At 35.0% G+C, this 18,856-nt stretch overlaps 1 protein-coding gene across 1 annotated transcript in view; it reads left to right on the top strand.

Annotated features, from left to right (window-relative positions):
- The window catches only part of LOC126974871 (T-box transcription factor mls-1-like), a 43,563-nt gene that overhangs the window by 22,456 nt on the left and 2,251 nt on the right, over positions 1–18,856 (top strand). Inside the window, exons 3-4 of the mRNA XM_050822566.1 lie at positions 5,742–6,009; positions 15,973–16,113. Coding sequence (XP_050678523.1) covers positions 5,742–6,009; positions 15,973–16,113 — 409 coding nt within the window. The remainder of the gene's footprint in view (positions 1–5,741; positions 6,010–15,972; positions 16,114–18,856) is intronic.

Here is an 18,856-nt window from a genome sequence, read left to right as displayed (position 1 = left end):
GGAGGCTGTGTTTATGATACTTTTAAAGCTTCAAGACAGCACTCTCTGTTGATTGTAACTGTTCAGTTGTAGGACCTCTGTTTCACAGGCTTATGCCACAGAAAGAAAGCAAACACTCCACTTAATTATTACAGCTAATGTGATTTAATGAGAGCTTTTTTTATGATAATTTATACGATATTTTGGGTAGAAAACGTAATAATAAATCATTTCAGTGTAGATTGAATGCAGTGCGTACTACATGGCCACATCTTATAAATATTATCTCCCTGTTCCCCTTTCACCCCTCGCGCTCGTCCTGTTGCGTCAGTACGGTTTGCAGTTTCATTACCGTTAGGCACATGTCGTGATATTTTCGTGCTATCACTGCTTTGTTTTTGAAGATTTCATTCTTACGTGTTGCCTTCTATTGTTGATAGTTCTGTGGTTTTGTGTTGTTCTGTGTCACTATAATAGTACTGCCAATTTTTTTTAAACTCAATCTAGATTCTTTCAATGATAAATATCCTAGTGATGCATATTTTACACACCGTAACAAAGCGACGATGTAACGTCATCGACGTTAGGTCCATAGTTAATGTAACCAGGTAGTATTTACTAAGCGGATATGATTGCACAAAATGGCGGCCCGTTTCATAGAGTTCGAGTGCGGATGCGAACGGTCAGGGCGGATGTAAGGGTTTCCCGCGCAGTTAGCGCCTCCGTACGCCAATTGGCAAGTTGTTACCGATTTACGACCCACTCTAAACTTTATTCAACGCGATTTTGGTGGTCCCATTGTATTCTAAAGTCCCACCGGCGGAGTCACCGCGACTTAGCGCGCCCTCAAACCCGTTTATGGCATTCAGTTTTTATAGTCTCCTTATTTCATTTGCATCGCCTTATAAACAATATCGTTATTTGAAGCCGACACTATCCATGTTTACGATTGTTACTTACAATATCGTTAATTCGGAAATTAACTTTGGACGGTTTTATAGACGATACAAAAACGCAATGAAAGTCGATTAATTTATGTCTACTTTCATAACTGTTGCTCAGAGCCAAGCTTTCATTTGGTTAATAAAATTTTACTTTAGTCTCGAAGGTCTTAAAATCTTACGGCGCAATAAATTATAAGCAAAAACAGTTCGGATCATATCATATTTGATTACAAATGTGAGTTCTTTGAAAGTTTTGAAGTGCATTTCTGATAAGCTGGGCTTATTATCATATTTAATTAGCTAATTGGCGTTCAGCATTGAGGCTGTATAGCGCGAACCTTCACGTACGATGCATTAAAAGTATCTTTACGGCTTTAAAGAGTTTTTTTTTCTGAAGCGGAGTAATAGGCTTTTAAACTCGTGAGGGTTTTCGCATAAATTGAGCTTTGATCGTCACCTTCGTCGGGCAGTTTCAAAGGCTCGTTAAGTGGACGCATGATAACAACGAGTGCAGGTTGAACGGTAGCCGCCGATTTGTCGTTGTACAGTCAACACGAGGCGATATCGGACAAGTATTGTATATAACGTGTCTGTTTGTACGGCGACAGGGCGCTCCGTCAATATTGCCAGAGGATAAGTAAGGCGAGATTGTGTTCTGTAAATATGAAACATATTTGATTACATATCGCTGGGAATATTGTGAAAGTTTGATGTGAGGATATCATGGTGTATTTTTAGTTAAATAATAAGAACTTTATTCAAGTCTTCTTAACATTTAAATGATATAAAAAAACACTAATTTAAAATTATTGCTTAGTGTATATTAAAGGTTTACTGTAATGCAATAGATTGCCTGATTATTCATAATATACAATAGGCATATATTCAAAATGTTTTAAAATGGTGGAAACAGCTGAATAGGCTCAAGTTTGTGTGTAGGTACCTTCAAAAAAAGCGCGTACACCTTCCTTAAAGGCTGGCAACGCTCCTGTGATTCCTCTGCAGTTGCAAGAGAATGTGGGCGGCGGTGATCACTTAACACCAGGTGACCCAAACGCTCGTTTGTCCTCCTTTTCCATAAAAAAAGGCTCTACTTTTGATGATGGGGACAAACTAGATCACTAAAAGTGGCAAAGTTCATCTAAAGCCAGTGGTTTATATTAAAAAGTTCTACCTATGTATTTTTATTGTAAAGAATAAACTTTAAAAAACTGTTTGATCAATTTCGAAACCTCTTTTACCGGTACAAAGCTTTATTATCACGGAGTATTAAAAACATTAAGACCTCTTAGAAAATTTCAATTTAAAAGTATTTTAACATTGTTGGTAATGTTAAAAAAGCTATGCGTTATTTCTTATTAACTACACTTATTAAAACAGTTCAAACACTTGTAAATCTACAATGCAGCTGTCTTTCAATTGGCCGCCACGACAAACTGTATCGATTTCTCCTCTATCTGTACTCAACGTAAGTCAGTAGCCGTCGTCGTAAACTTTAAATGGAGGCAAATTTAGTGTTCCGTTAATTGTGTCTCTGTCGGTGTTTTATCTGGAGGCTGCATTAGCGTGGCCGGCGGTACTCGATAGCCGCTGTTATGACGGATCACCACGGCTCGACCGAGATAACCGGCACCGGTTTTATGCTGATGAAGAAATTATAGATGCTTGACGTAATCTAACGAAATACCATTACGACTTGTCAATAATTGCTGCTCATTTTTATGTTAATTTATTTAACCTTACTCGTGTTGTTGTTTCTGTCTTATCACAAATTTCTTTAAAACTTTTAGAACGGTCCAACGATATTAGATTATTTTAAAGCATCTCTATGTCTGGCGTGTCTTTACAGTGCGGTTTACAGGACTTCCAACCACCATGACACCAACTAAAACTATGGAATGAGTTTCCTTGTGCCGTGTTACCAGGACGGAACGACAGTGGTGGTAGTGGAACATAGCGCGTATTCAAATAAAATTTGAAAATAAAATTTTATGAACGATGCGGGACTCGAACCCACGACTGCTCGCGTTCCGAGTGCTCTTCCAACTGAGCTAACCGTTCGAGTGACGTATCGTCATAAAATCATGTATGCTTTGTTCAACTCTCAGGTTATGGCTTCATGTTTCGTGTTCATGTTGTTTGTCTATTAATTCTAGAAGTGAGGGTTATCACTTTAAAAACATAAGAAATTGTTAAGCACGTATTACATATGAATAAATAAAATTTAATAATTGTTAGAGTCCTTCTTAACTATGTCAAACAAGAGCATGAATTCCACCTTCGCACGACACGCCACAAATTAGGATATCATTCCCACCATCTGGATGTGTGGCGTTCCTCCAGAGTGTGGTTTTTAAGACTTCCACGTACAACTAAACTATGAAATGAGCTTCTTTGTGCGATACATCTTCTAAAAAGCCTATGGCTCTCTATGGCATGATAATGTGGGCAGCAGTGATCACTTAACATCAGGTGACGCGTAGGTACGCTATTTTTTCATCCATCTTCATCACATCTTCCACGTGTCATTGTCACGTGTTTTTTCTCATATAAAAAACCGGTATATGTAAACTGTAAAATCTTGTGTCCAAATTAACAGATCTAGTTTGATTCTATATAATTGTGTGAATTAAATTAGCACATTACTAAATCAGTGTGACAAATATGTAACAATGTTTGTGTTTGATCAAAATCATATTCTAGAAGTAATTTTTTACTTGGACTAAGCGCTTACTTGACACTACAACTTATAATTTAGTAAGAAAAGTTATTAATTAAAACATGAAACAAGATAATTAGTTTTTAAGTTTTATTGATCCAGTACGGATCTTGTGCGGTATCAGATGTAAAAGATAGGCTCATACAATTAGTATTCATATTTCTTGGCATATTTACCGCAAAGAAGAATTTATATATGACGCAGCTACCACGATAGCACTATTTCACACAAAAAGACGACTAATCTGGTTTCAACCGGTATCATTTAAACATAAGAGGATGTTCTAAATCTAATCACATCACAATTTGACCCAAAGTACTGTACACTTGCTTGTTATGTTTTTTTAAAGTCCCTCACTTCTATGATTAATACACAAATAAAATTTGAAAATCAAAATATTATGAACGGTGCGGGACTCGAACCCACAACCGCCGGCGTTCCGTGCCGGTGCTCTAACCAACTGAGCTAACCGTTCGAGTGACGTATCGTCGTAAATCCTTATATGCTTTGTTCAACTCTCAGGTTGTGGCTTCATTAAGGCTTCATTTAGTTGGAGTGTCTCATTGCCTGTAGGTATTACACCGACATATGCTACCTAGACCGTACTACCTACAACTATTTATTTTTTTATTTTTTCTATTATCATTCAAACAACTTGGGTTAAATACACTATTTAAATATATAAATAAGTCAATAGTACGTTATAATCATATAGTAGAATATTTTTTTGGCACTGCTACTTTAGAACTATTGTTTTTACTAGTTTAGAACTAAAAGTTACAATCTGGATTCAACTCACGACAAACGAGCTCATGATGCCTTTCGAGTAGAATTTCCGTCTATCAATGATCATAAAAACAATGCACGGCGGGCGGCGATATCTCGTCCGGCGCCATCGATCATTTCCATGGCATCGGGTGCCAAAAGCCACTTGGACAACACATTTACCTCTATCACACGCTTTTATAATCACGATAAAACCTCACAGAAGTACCATTGTGCTCCCGAGCTCGACACTATCATCGTATACTGACTGTAATTTTATTATCACCTTTTGTATGGCGCGGCCAACATCGCCGAACAAAGTTATCTTTTATTGACTGTTAAGTGCTCGGTTTAATTTTATTTTTTAGACATTTTTCAAACCGTTTGTGGCGAGCGTTACTGTGATTTATAGAATGTTGTATATTTAGTCGTTTACACCAATTCTTCTTACTATTATGTTGCTTTGTAAGAATTTTATGTTGATATTATACCTTATTTAAGTTATCAATGCATATAATATAATAGTAACGGAGTACTGTACATTGATAATGCTTTTAAAAGAATACCTACTTCTTGTGTGTTGGAAGTATAAACAATATCGGAACCAAAAGAGGAGTTTACAGAATTTATGACTGTTTGTCTACATATATGTAATATTATGTATGTGGGGGCAAAACAAAAAACTGCTAAATAGACATATTTTCATCCACGCGGATGACATTGCGGACAAAAGCTAGTACTTATTGTAAGTTTATTAATTATTTTAAAATAAAAAAACGAATACACTTTATGATAAATTTAACTGTTGTTTTATCAGTATAGTACCTACTATAGTATCACTTAGCTACAAAAAGACCCTATTATCGGATACTTCGCAACTATTCTCAGGATTATATTAATATTATCATATTATATATTATTTATACCGAGGTGGCTGATAAAAACATTATATAGCAATTCACTGACTTTGAAATGTTATTTATGCCAGCTTTCGTACCATGGTTCTACTCTTCCATAATTTTTACCTCTAGATAGAGTCTCTTGCTGCTAGACAACCGATGAAAACGGGCCAGGTTTATAACTGTAATGTGCATGACAAGCTTCGTCTTGGCCTTGCGATTTGTGTTTGTCTTTGTGTGCGCACTTTGCTCAAAATAGAGGTTAACAGTCAACCTTTTTTTTTTCAACGTTTTCCCAGCTGTCTAGTATAGTCTATCTAGACGTATAAATGATCTAAGGTTTTAGTGTATCTATTTTGGGTCAACCTATCTGTCCCTCTGCGACAGTAACTTTTTTAAGGTTTTTACAAATTTTAAATAGATCTTCAATTTCAGCCGCATGTTTCCATCGCTACGGATATCCCTGAGTGGCTTGGACCCTCGCGAGGAGTACTGTGTCCTCCTGGAGCTGTCGCTGGTGGGTCGAAGACGCTGGCGATGGGCTGGTGGCGCCTGGGCGGCTGCAGGTGGAGCGGAGCCTCAGTCCCCGCGCCGCCTCATGCTACACCCTGACTCACCAGCCCCTGGACACCACTGGACGGCTAACCCTGTATCATTCAGCAAGTTGAAGCTCACCAATAACACTATGGATGCCCAAGGACATGTAAGTATCTTTTTTATGCTTCAGGCGGTTATCGTCGAGTCGAGACTCGAACGGTTTTCTCAGTTGGCACGAGGGCTCAGACGAAACCCGAGAAGTGGTTCGAATCCCGCATCGTTCTTAAATTTTGGTTAAAAATATAATTTGTGTAATAATTAATCCCAGAAAGAAGGGATATTGAACTAAACAATTTAAAATAACAAATTGTTTGGTTATGTTATTTGTCGAAACAACAATCGTAGAACCAATTTTAAGATGAACATTGGTTCATAAATGTTCATCTACCCGCATATTTTCTGCGCAGCGATTGGCGTTTTGTGAACCGAAGCCTCTTCAGGGATAGTTGACTGCATTTTATCATTACTGTCGTTTTAGGTCCGTCGAATAAGTATAAAATACATTTCTGAAATTAGTATTTCATCTCTATAATGTGCTCAAATCATAACAGGGACAAAAATTAAGAGAATGAAAATTGTAAACTTATAACTCGTCTATACACTTACAACCTCAAGCAAGAACGGTTACAAAAGGTTATTCAAATTGTAGAATCGAATATAACTTTGACAAAGTTATCACACCAAAATAAGCATACACTAAGTTACATTTTATAAAGTCGTGACTTAGTTCTTTTGACTCTTTTGAGGCTACGCCTACAAAAGCTCTAGCATACTTGCGTCTATAAAATGCAACAAGCCGTTTTGAATTATACCTCACTTGTTTTAAAGACCTAAATACAATAAATCGGAAAGGCAAACAAAAACTTTGTTTAAATTGTTTTCCGAACAAAATACTACCTTAAAACTTTAATATAAAGTTTACTTCACTCTGCACGAACATAACAAGCTATGCGTGCGCAGTTATTACGATGAAAGTTTGTAAAAGTCAAATTTGACAGGGACTGTAATTGAACAATTTTTATTAATTCATGAAGGTTAAAGTTTTACAGTTTTATTAATTTTATGAGAAAGAATATAATTTGCAACCAGCAAGCCTCGCGCAAAGCGCTATGTTAAAAAGTAATGACTTATTGAATTTTGTATCTGTTATTTTAAAAGGTACATTATTATATTATGACTTAACCTGTTATTAAAATTCCATTGGTGATAATTGAAAATTAAAAATCGTTGAATTGTACATGTTTTAACTATTATATTATATATAAAAATACAAAATAAACAATCTACTTATTAAAATGACAATAGTATGAGTGCACATGATTTTATTATTTTAGGTAATTCATCAAAATTTAGTTTCGCAGCTTTAATAATTAATAAACTTGAAGAAAAGAACAAAGCGTATATAATTTATATATATATATATATATATATATATATATATATACAACCGTTTTTACTACATGTATAAGAACACATATACGGTACTTACACCAAAATAACATTTTTTACAATTATTGTTTGTCTGTCTGTTTGTTCCGACTAATCTCTGAAATGGCTGGGCCGATTTTGACGAGACTTTTATTGGCAGGTAGCTGATGTAATAAGGAGTAACTTGGGTTTACGTTTATTTTAAAAAATATCTTTTATTTTAGAAAAATAAATTAAAGTTGCAATGACCAAGAAACCGCCGGGTCAGCTAGTATGTAATATATCCTGCAGCTTTGACCAAAATTGCAGAATTATTCTGTCGTACTTACTAATGCAGCGTATTATAATATAATACACAATATACTCAAAAGTTTTAAAAAATATAAGTATGACAATGAGGACAGTTTAAATTAATTAAGTTAACAAATGACAAAATCCAAAAACTCCAACTTGGCATAAAGGCAGACAAATCTTGAACCCTGCTGTTGCGTATGTCCATGGGCGGTTGCCACACCACTTCCCATGTCGTGAGACTCTTGCACATTTACCCCATTTTAATAAAAAAAAAAAAACAATATCTATCGCTGACTGTACCAAATCTGCTGTACCATAAACAAACACAGTAGAAGCCCTGTACTAAAATTGGTTTTGATATTCTTTCGTTGCTTGAAACAGTAGCAATCAACAAGTTTCTCCAGATCTTTACCCAACTTTTGTTACAAATTCAACAATTATTTTGTCAGAAACTATCATCTCATGTGACGCACCGCCGGCGGGCGCGGCCTTTCCTGAGCACCCACAACAATAGCTAAGCTACCGGGATCCTTACACCATCATCATTCGCATGGAAAATACACGCATCGTTTGCGCACTTGAGATTTTGCCACCTGTAATAAAAAGCAGCCCATTCTTCCCTTTACTGCTCATTGTCTGAAACTTTTTAACTCTACATCAAAGGAACGCAATAATACACCCTTCGGTGTTCTTTGTGTATCTCATACCTAATTAGGGTTGGGATTAAGTCAGGTTTTAAATTTGTTACACTGAAATATGTATGTTATCTGGTACCGCTGTTATTTTGTGATCTTGAGTAGTTTGAAATTACTATTGTTTACCGTCTATTCTCACGCAATTATAAGTAAACGGATTTGTCATTGGAGAGTATTAGTAAAATGCAATACTAAGAAGTCACTTGGTTATGAAGGAACGGTGTTGTAATTGTTTTCACTGATGTTAACAGGTCAAAAAAGCACGCAATGATGCTTTAAAAATTCACTTCGACATCAGTTGATAACATAATATGTTTACATAAGTTAACCGCTTAGTTTTATGCACCCATTATTCTCAGGTCCGAGGCTTTTTTTAATGGGATACAACATACAGAGATGAAAGAAATACTCTACAATATGTGGCCAGACCTGCGCTTTGTAAAACTCTAAATAGAGGGCTACTTGAAGTGTGCATACATTTACATTCATAATGATAAACAAACTCCTAATTCGACTACGACGACGCGCACTACGGCCGTTATAACCAGAACTTCTGAAGTTCCCCTGCTCGGTATACATAAAAGCACGGTGCCCCTAACAGATAACAACATTACCTTACAAGGTCTTTCTAAAATTGAGATTAATATGAGAAGTTAAAATTAATTAGAGTATGAGTAAATATAGAATAATTAACACAAATTTGTAATCTGAATGGGAACAATAATTCCGTGTTGGACTGTTTTTTTTTATCATTTTTTAAAGTCGCATTTGTACCTATTCTCCCGCTTGTGGCCCATGGATATCTAAAAAAAACAAAGCAGTGAACCCCAAATAATGATGATATCGATCGAATTTGAAAGACTAACTAGAAAACAGTCCAGAATGTATGAATTGAAAAATGAAAACGTATCAATACATAAATAAAATCACTAAAAATACAAATATGTCGAATTTCAACTCACTGAGCACAAATTCAAGAAATTTATATTGAGGATAATTATGCATGGTTCTTGTCTGCTTCTGCGCAGTCCACCTAAAATTTTATGTATTGTACTAGCTGACCCGGCAAACGTTATTTTGCCATATAAAGTATAATTCACGCGATAGTTTCATAAATAATAAAATATTGCCTATATTATAGCCTGTACATCATTTTGTTCTATTGTCAATAGTTTTTGCAGCGCACGCAAAAATAGGTTTTCGATTTTACACCTTGTGTTACAAAATAGCAATTTTATTACGGATCCCTAATTTAAAAAAAAACATAGCCTTCCTCGATAAATGGACTACCCAACACTGAAAGAATCATTCAAATCGGACCAGTAGTACCAGAGATTAGCGCGTTCAAACAAACAAACAAACAAACACTGAAACTGATGTAGCTACATGACGTTTAATACGTTGTAATATGTTATGTCATTGTCACTCCTTGTGGTAAATAAACATATTTCTCTTCTATTTAACTCCCAGAGATAATAATTGGTAAAACAACACTTACAACAAATAAAAAGCCACTGTAAATGTATCCGAAAATGTGTGTATATCTCTAAAGTGAAAAATTACCACAAATGTCCTCGAAGCGAGTCAACTCTTGACACAAAAACAAAAGGGATGTTTGTACGGCGCGGTATTAAGTATTATCGCTACAAGCAATCTGACTGGAGAGGCTAGAGACATGTCGCATGTCGCCCGCTACAACCTATTACAACTTGGGCGACGCTTCTCCCCTTTTCAACTTATCTCACAATCATGTTACGCTAATTATAAAAAAACGGGCAAGTGTGAGTGATACACCCACCGAGGGTTCCGTACAAATTTTATTATGATTTAATTATAAATGTATAGTTTTCAGACTTTTCCCTAAACTTGTAGTTCAAGTCGGTATTACCTTACATATTTCATATTTCTAGCTCTAGGGAAAATTTCCTATAAATTATGATTCCCGTTAGTGTCGAAATGTGTGTTTTTTGCGGCTTAAACGGTCGATTTTTTTTATTATGTTAGCTTAGGAGTTTCATTTTATATTATTTTAATTTCAACTCGATACCTCCACGCATTATGGAGGATAAATAGTCTTGACAGACAGATGGATCTCCGATCAACAACGTGATCCACCGACTTAAAACCTATCAATAAGAAACACATACAAATATTATTTTTTATAATTTTAAAGGTTTGAAGAAGAGGTGTATGAAATTAAATCTTTATTAAGCTATTTTGTACTTTTTAGTTTTTGAAGTTGGTTTTTTAAACGTATTATTTTTTCCTTTATATTACCTGACAGCCCGATAATGTGTGACCAATTTTGATTTATCAATGTGCGCATTAGCTAGTGGTTTAGTAAATTAAATCAAATCAAAAAAATATAACTTCGTAGGTAAATTATATTGCACTTGAAATATGTCATTTTTCATACAACTCATTCGGAAGGCAGATTTCTTTATAGAAGAAGGAGCAAGAAACTCTAAGATTTCTCTTTTCAATTATTGAATATAGTAAGGAGTTAATTTGGCTGACTGTTCTTTTCTATCTATATATATGTTCGTTAGAGCGTTCTTCTCTCTCGCACACTTTCTTAGAATACTGTATTTCTAGGGTTGCAACTTCCTAATACATATTACCTATGTCTAAAAGTAGTCTGCAGCATGCATTATATTAACAGATTATTCAATTCAAAACCCAAAATTCCCAGCATACGTAGCGGCAAAAACGAATTGTTGAAAATTTCCTCTTTATCTAAAACTTCAATCGCGTTTGATTGAATACTTGTCGGTTTGATGAACGAGAAATAAAACTTGTAGAAACGTTATAATGTCTGTCCGATTCTCACGCGTCAAAGATTTTTATGAAACTAAAAGAGATGCGACATGTTAAATAACATGTTGTGCCTATTATTTATGTCATGACAGATATAACTACTTTGTTTGTTTATCCGCTATGATTATTTTGTATGTATCGCTTTTTATATGCATTTATATAATGTGTATAAGATCTATTTAACATAATGTTTACCACCAACAAGAAGTTCGGTTCACTTGAAAATTAGCACACTTATCAAAGACGGTGATATTACAATATTTTCAAATGCCAATAATCCATTATACATATATGATTTTAAAGGGAATCGAGTCTTTTATATTTTATTTTATATCTATTTAGAGTCATAAAAAAAAAAGTTTAATAGCTGATAAAAACAAAATATATCATGTTTAACTTATACGAGTAAAAATTGAGAATTACTTGTGCTTTTTCATTGTGTATCATATTACCTATGTCCACTGGATTTTTATAAGTAAATTCTCAGTCAAAACTTTATATGTAACTTATTGCCGGAGGAGTTTGACAAATAAAACAGCTTACAATTATAATATTGGTAATCACATAAGGGATACTATAATAAGACATGCGTTTACAGGTGTAATCATCAAGTGTGATAAACATTCTTTACGAAAATAAGGCATGAGACGAGCAGGACGTTCAGCTGATGATAATTGATACGTTGGTAATTGATACCTGCCCATTACAATGCAGTGCCGCTCAGGATTCTTGGAAAACCCCAAAAATTCTGAGCGGCACTACAACTGCGCTCGTCACCTTGAGACATAAGTCATGTTAAGTCTGATTTGCCCAGTAGTTTCACTAGCTACGGCGCCCTTCAGACCGAAACACAGTAATGCTTACACATTACTGCTTCACGGCAGAAATAGGCGCCGTTGTGGTACCCACAATCTAGCCGGTGCTAATGAGCCTCCCACTGGGAATACATAATAATAAAATGAAAAAAATATGTTATTACATTTCTTTCTTTTAAAAAAGAGAAGTACAACTAGGTAAAACTTAAACAGTAAAATAATAAAGTTTAAATATTAAATGTAAATAATTAATTAGTGTGTTATATTATATTATAACTTATTAACAATTAATGAAAATAACTTAACAAGTTATTTGTAATAACTCTGTCAATACCTTAGTGATCACATTATTTTTCGATTAAATCACCCTGAGATGATTTTTTTTTATAGAAGAGACGAAAAACAAGCGTTCGGGTTACATGGTTAGTGATTACCGCCGCCCACATTATATTGTATCACAGGAGCGTTGCCGTTTTAACATATTTCCCTTATCAAAACAGTATGGAATTTCGAAAGTAAATGTTTTTTTTGTTTTCAATACATACAGTAGATCATTGTAAGGAAAAGTATCTTTCCACTACCTTTTTATGGAAAAGGAGGACAAATGAGCGGCATTAACCGTAAGTTAGTTACAACTTACAAATATGGTATAAAGGAATAAACCAAGAAAATGCATTTTTTTTTTCAAATAGACCTCTTACTTATGGTTCATTTAGGTATACGGACTTATAACGTTTTTTTTTATGGAAGAGCGGACAAAAGCGTAGGGGTCACCTGGTGTTAAGTGATCACCGCCGCCTACATTCTCTTGCAACACCAGAGGAATCACAGGAGCGTTACCGGCTCTTTAGAAAAGTGTACGCGTTTATTTGCAAAGCTGCTTGACATTCGGAAAACTTCAGAATCATCATCTTTTTCATGTTTTTCGTGAAAATTTAAACCTGACTTACAAGAATTATCAGCAAAATAGGTCATGAATCAATTTTGTCGATTGTACTTTTTTTCAAAATGTTAAGTAAAGTTAAAATAATTCGTAAGCGTAAAATAGTAAACATTCAACTATACAATAAAACGCTAGCTTGAACCCAAGATGGTTTCGGTTGCTTGCGTCCTCCGTTTTGTTGACGTAATTTATAATGAGCTATAAACAAGCTGTATAGCCCACACATAACTTTACTTCACACTTGAACGTTCACACATGTAACAATGGACGCGATGAATTTCACTTAAAACTTTTTCCACGAAGCTGAAGCCATCGCAATTTCGTAATTAGTTTCCAACGAGAAAAAACATCGGTATACGTATCGTCGCCAAAGGTTAATCAGAGATAAGGTTAATTTTAGGTTTGCTTTATTAGCCTTAATTGCATTACGTTTAACTGCTACCATTACTTTAATTACTCCGTTATAAAAACCGAACACGACGCCTCACGCGTTTGACGTACAAGAATTGTAGAAATACTTTATGTTTATCGCTACTCGGAAAATGTATTTGAATGCCATAAAATACATATGATATTTAGATGATAGGGAGCCGCAATGCATTCCTAGATATTAATATTTTGACGGATTTCACGGTATTTTATGAGAACGCTTAAAATTCATCGCTTGTGATGACGTCGTGAGGCAGGCCTGTCAGGCAATGTCATTCGTCAGTTTCCCCAAAATATTGTCGAGGTAAGCGATCATTGGTCTGCCATGCTTATAAACTTTTTTAAACTTCAAATGTCAAATATAATATGGTCGCATTATTTGTTTCATAAAAAAATACTGATTTGTAATTAAAATTTAAGTTTTAGCACACCTATTTCGTACAATATATATTTATATTTTGTTATTATAACTAAAAAGGTGTGGAATGCGTATATACCAAAGATTTATCAAATTTAAAAATAAATTCTTATTTTGTTAAGCATAATTTTCATTCTAATTATCACCTTTTTGTTAATATTTACTCATATTTGTCAATTTGATCTATTTAATAAACTAGGTTATTTACGGAGCCACTATTGAGGCGATAATTATCAAATATTTTCAAAAACGTTACTTACTACATAAATATTAGGTATGTAGTTAACACAGGTAAAGTATTCGTTGTTTTTGTACATAAATACATCTGCATCCACCGCCACAAGTAATTGGTATGTGTCCAGCAATTTCTTACAGTCTGTAATGTTATAACGTATTTATCCTGTCGTTTCTTAATGGTTAGGCTTTTAAACATTATTTCTTTGCAATTTACTAACATAAGCTTGCAGCTTTTGCCCCTTAGCTTTATTTTTAAACATTTTGCCATCCCTCTTCAAAATTTAAGCCCCTGTTGATAATAGTTTTGAGCAACAATTTTTCTATATATAATAAAAAATGTACCTATGAAAAATATTCTCGACCTGAATTTGTAAGGAAGAAATATTATTTTTATCTTTTCCCACAGCTTTATCGAAACACCTTTAATTTTAATTAATAAATTATATATATTAATGAATACCCAAACATTAAAGTAAAAGAGATATTTTCCGTTTTATTTTATTTATGTTAAAAAAAGTACAGATTTAATAAATTTAAATGTAGGTAGTTATGTTTTAAAACACTGATCAGATACTTCACAATTTTTGGAAAAAGTACCTACTAGGTATCACGTAGGTAAATTGGTATCTATTTAAAAAAATGATTTACATAAAATGATAACAAAAAGACATCACAAACAGCCTATTTTAGGTCATTTTTACTTTTACTATTATATTTATTTTTAGTTTCTGTATTTTCTTCTATTAACTTGGTAGGTAAACTTATATGATTATTAACAGAAAGTCTGTTACGTTCATTTAAGCACCCTTTCCGCCAAACGGTAGCTTCAAATAAAAATCACAAAAAGCGTTCAGCAAAATTACAAACCCTTTTACGCATGAAGTGCCTTACTGTAGATTCGGCGCCCGCGCAGGTAGCGTTCACGCGTCAAGTACTGCACTCAGATAATAGAGGGCTTAGTCTGGCGATCTTGAGACTGTCGCCAAAATATTATCTCGTACGTCCTCTTAAACCTATATGCACTTTCTTAAGTAACTACTTAACTATGCATAGTACTTATTCCGCCGTTAGGTATGTGTCGTATTTTGGAGAGGTAGTAGAAATTGTTTAGAAATTGTAGGAGCAGTTTGATTTATTTACTTTAAGGTTTATCAACTAGATACTTAATTTTACATATGTGTGATGCTATCTTTCTAACGCTGACCTAAGATCACAATAATTATAAGTATTACTATTTACGTAATTATACTAAACAACAAATGCTAATAATAGTTTTGCAAAATACAAGTAATTAACTGTTTATACTTTATTTTCTAATTTATATTCGTTTAATTGAATAATACACCTGTTTTTATAGAAGTTATAATTTGAATTAGTATCAATATTATGATCCAATTTAAGTATTTTATTATAGTTTACACACATGAGTTGAAAGGGAGAGTTTAAGCGCTAGTTATTTCCATAAATTTTAATAAACATTGGGGATTAAGTATTTCAATATATAGCAGAGAATCTACAGACAGACTGTGACAGTTTATGAGTTTGTAAAGATATTTTGATACACGTTTAGGAAGTAAGACAATATTGGACATGATATTGTTATTTTAATCCATATAATATTTAAATAGTAAACACTATAATATGTTCATAGAGTTCCTTTCAAGATAGACAAGGTTTTCGAGTATTTTATGAATCTCTATTATTACCACATTAACCCATTAGCCCAGCTTTCCTCAGGAGATGCCTTTATTTAATATTACAAATTCTGATTTTATTATGCTTACAATTTTTCGAAAAGCTTTTTTATTTAAATGCTTGTGCGCCGTTCTAAATAACATTTAATTCACTCACACCAAGTTATGGACAAACTTTCGATGGCGCTTCTTCAAGATAATTCGATATGGTCATAAAAGATGCGTAGTCTAGTAATTCTCTTTTAATTGCTTCTGCTTGATTCAATGTTCCCTTATTGATATATGTACGTGATTCCCAGATGGTGCTGACTTCCATGCACAAGTACCGTCCTCGCGTCCTGGTGGTTCGGGCCCGGGACGCCGCCGCACTAGCGTGGGGAGCTCCTCATGCCACCTTCTCCTTTCCCGAAACAGAGTTCATTGCTGTCACAGCTTATCAGGTAATTTGTTATTTTTTTAATGACAATAAGGGACGAGACGAGCAGTACGTTCAGCTGATGGTAATTAATACATCCTGCCCATTACAATGCAGTGCTGCTCAGGCTTCTAGAAAAATTTTGAGCGGCACTACAATAATTGCACTCGTCACCTTGAGACATAAGATGTTAAGTCTCATTTGCCCATTAATTTCTCTAGCTACGGCGCCCTTCAGACCGAAACACAGTAATGTTTACACATTACTTCTTCAACGGCAGAAATAGGCGCCGTTGTGGTACCCATAATATATAAAATAAAATGAGGATAGAAAATATCGGACTGGTCACCTGACGGTAAGTGATCACCGGCAGATCAATGCCGCTCAGGATTCTTGAAAAACTCAAAATTTTGAGACATCCAGTGTGACGTCTCATTTGCCTGCAAAACTTCACTTTTCAAAATGGGTTAATAGATCATCAAGTTACTATTTTATCAATTAGTTATATTTCATGGCTTCAATAGGGCCGTCTTAGGCCATGCCGGGGCCCATGGGCACACAAGAATTTGGGACCCTTTTGGAAAGTAATGAAAGTAAATGCAATGAATTAATTTACGTTGAAAATTCTGCGATTCTTAATAATATATAATATTAAGTATGGTTAATTGATACAAATCAAATAAAAGGTACATATATCTTTTATGTTATTAACAAGATAAAACACTGCTGTTTTAAATTAATAAATCTATAATATTTTTAAAATGTGATGTTGATGGTGCGATAGGTTAAACCGTTGACTGTCACCACATAGATAATATGCACGTTTATTCGACGTTTTATCTTGTGATTCCTCTAGTGTTACAAGATGGCCGCGGTGATCATATTCAAATATTGTTATTCAAAATAGGATTTCAATTCCCTTATTAAACGTCAATAAGTACCACCCATTCGAAATAGTGTGCCTCAGACCTGAGAAGAACGAAACGAACGAAAATACTTTATGCAAATAGCATAACTTTGCAAAGGCAAGAAAATGTCAACGGGCGATATTTATTGTCCATCCTCCTCCTCTCCTCTCCTGTCCTCTTGTGTAAAAAACTAGTGACTGATGATAAAATCATCGCGGCAGAGGAATAAATCATGACTGTGTGGTAGAATGTAGATAGTGTTCTATGTGTATATTATCATGGGAAAATGTACGTTACCGTGACATGTAGGAGTTTCGTTAAGTAATAAAGAGGTAGTTACGAAAATTATCTTCAAATGAATCAATCAATTCATGCATAGGTACATCATTAACCTAAATGAGATAAAATAAGTTTGTATGTTTCAATACTGTTGATAATCAATTGAAATTTCTATTGCGAGGGACATCTTACGGTCATTAGATTTCTAAGAAAACGTAGTAAAGTTCCGAGAACTTATGACTCGCACTTCAGATGCAATGATTTTTTCTTTCGGAGGCGCCAAAGCTTTTACCGAAACAGCAAAAAATTAGATTGCAACGGCGCGGCGTCGGTCATCGCCTGTTTGTAAAAACAAAAGCAACTAATTTAGAGGAACCGTCGGTTTGTTTAGTTCCGTTCCAATTGTGTGACATTTGAAACTTTTCTACAGTTAGACAATAAGCACTTTAATAGCGGCCAAACTATGGCTACTGTTTATGATACGATCAATAACTGTTATACTTACTGTTCATATTGCAATACGTATTTTAGTGTCATGAATTAAATTAATTATTTTATTTTAAAAATAAATTATTTCACAATCTAAACGTAGACACTAAAAGTAGAGATTTCAATTTCAGTTGTTATACTTAATCTGTTTTTAATGTAGGTACCTAGAGATTCATTAAACGGCTCCTTTGCAATGTTTCGTGCCCCAACACAGACCCCTGCTGTTTGTTTTCATACCCGAAGTCGCCGCCATTGTAACGCAGTATAGCATAGTTATTTCTTTGCATAATCCATCGTTGAGTAATTAGGGAGCGGCATCTTAACATCAGCCATGCGCTCCCGTTGACTGCAGCGAGGCGCGAACACTCCACCGTTCAATTACAATTACTACCATCGGCGGCTTTGTGGGATAATCCCGGAATTGTCCAAATAACGGGACGCGCAGTGGACAATGGTCGCCGCCGTATCGTTGCGTGTTATATTCGCATTGGCGCACTCGACGGCCTCGCTATTGTGGCGAATTACCATCGAATTAGAAAATAACCTTTGTAGTACCCGACGGTCTGTGCACGGCGTAACAAGGTGGCCGACCACGACGTGCCTTTGCTCAAACATATCTCAAAGTCTAGACGTGATGTTGTTTGTTAATCTGCCGATACTTTTACCGTTTGCACCCGATAACTCAAGTTTACACGAACCTAATTATACATAAAAAAAAACTGGCGACAGTCGCAAATATGAGATATTCACGCAAAAAGATACGGCGCTGACGTCAGGCGGCGACAGGGCGGGGCGAGGGCGGCGTCTCGAGCCCTGCGACCTGCGGAGCACTCTAGTGGGTTAATAACAGGCTTTTAGCACTCGCTGTCGAGCTGGCTGTGCGGTTATCTGGTGCGATGAACAACTCGCCGGCGCCGCCTTATCGCCGCGTGTAAACAATCACTTACAAGTGACTCTAATTCGGCGCAGACTGTTGGCGGGTAGATTTCGCTAGATAAACTACATGAGTCAAAGTCCTACCACATTCTTGAGGTTTATGGGGGCATAGGTTCAGGGGAAAGAATTACAAGATACCTATATAGGTATGTTAAA

The sequence above is a fragment of the Leptidea sinapis genome, chromosome 34 (genome assembly GCF_905404315.1).
Source record: "Leptidea sinapis chromosome 34, ilLepSina1.1, whole genome shotgun sequence".
In the NCBI taxonomy this organism is placed as follows: Eukaryota; Metazoa; Arthropoda; class Insecta; order Lepidoptera; family Pieridae; genus Leptidea; species Leptidea sinapis.
This window is presented reverse-complemented; position numbering and strand designations above follow the sequence as displayed.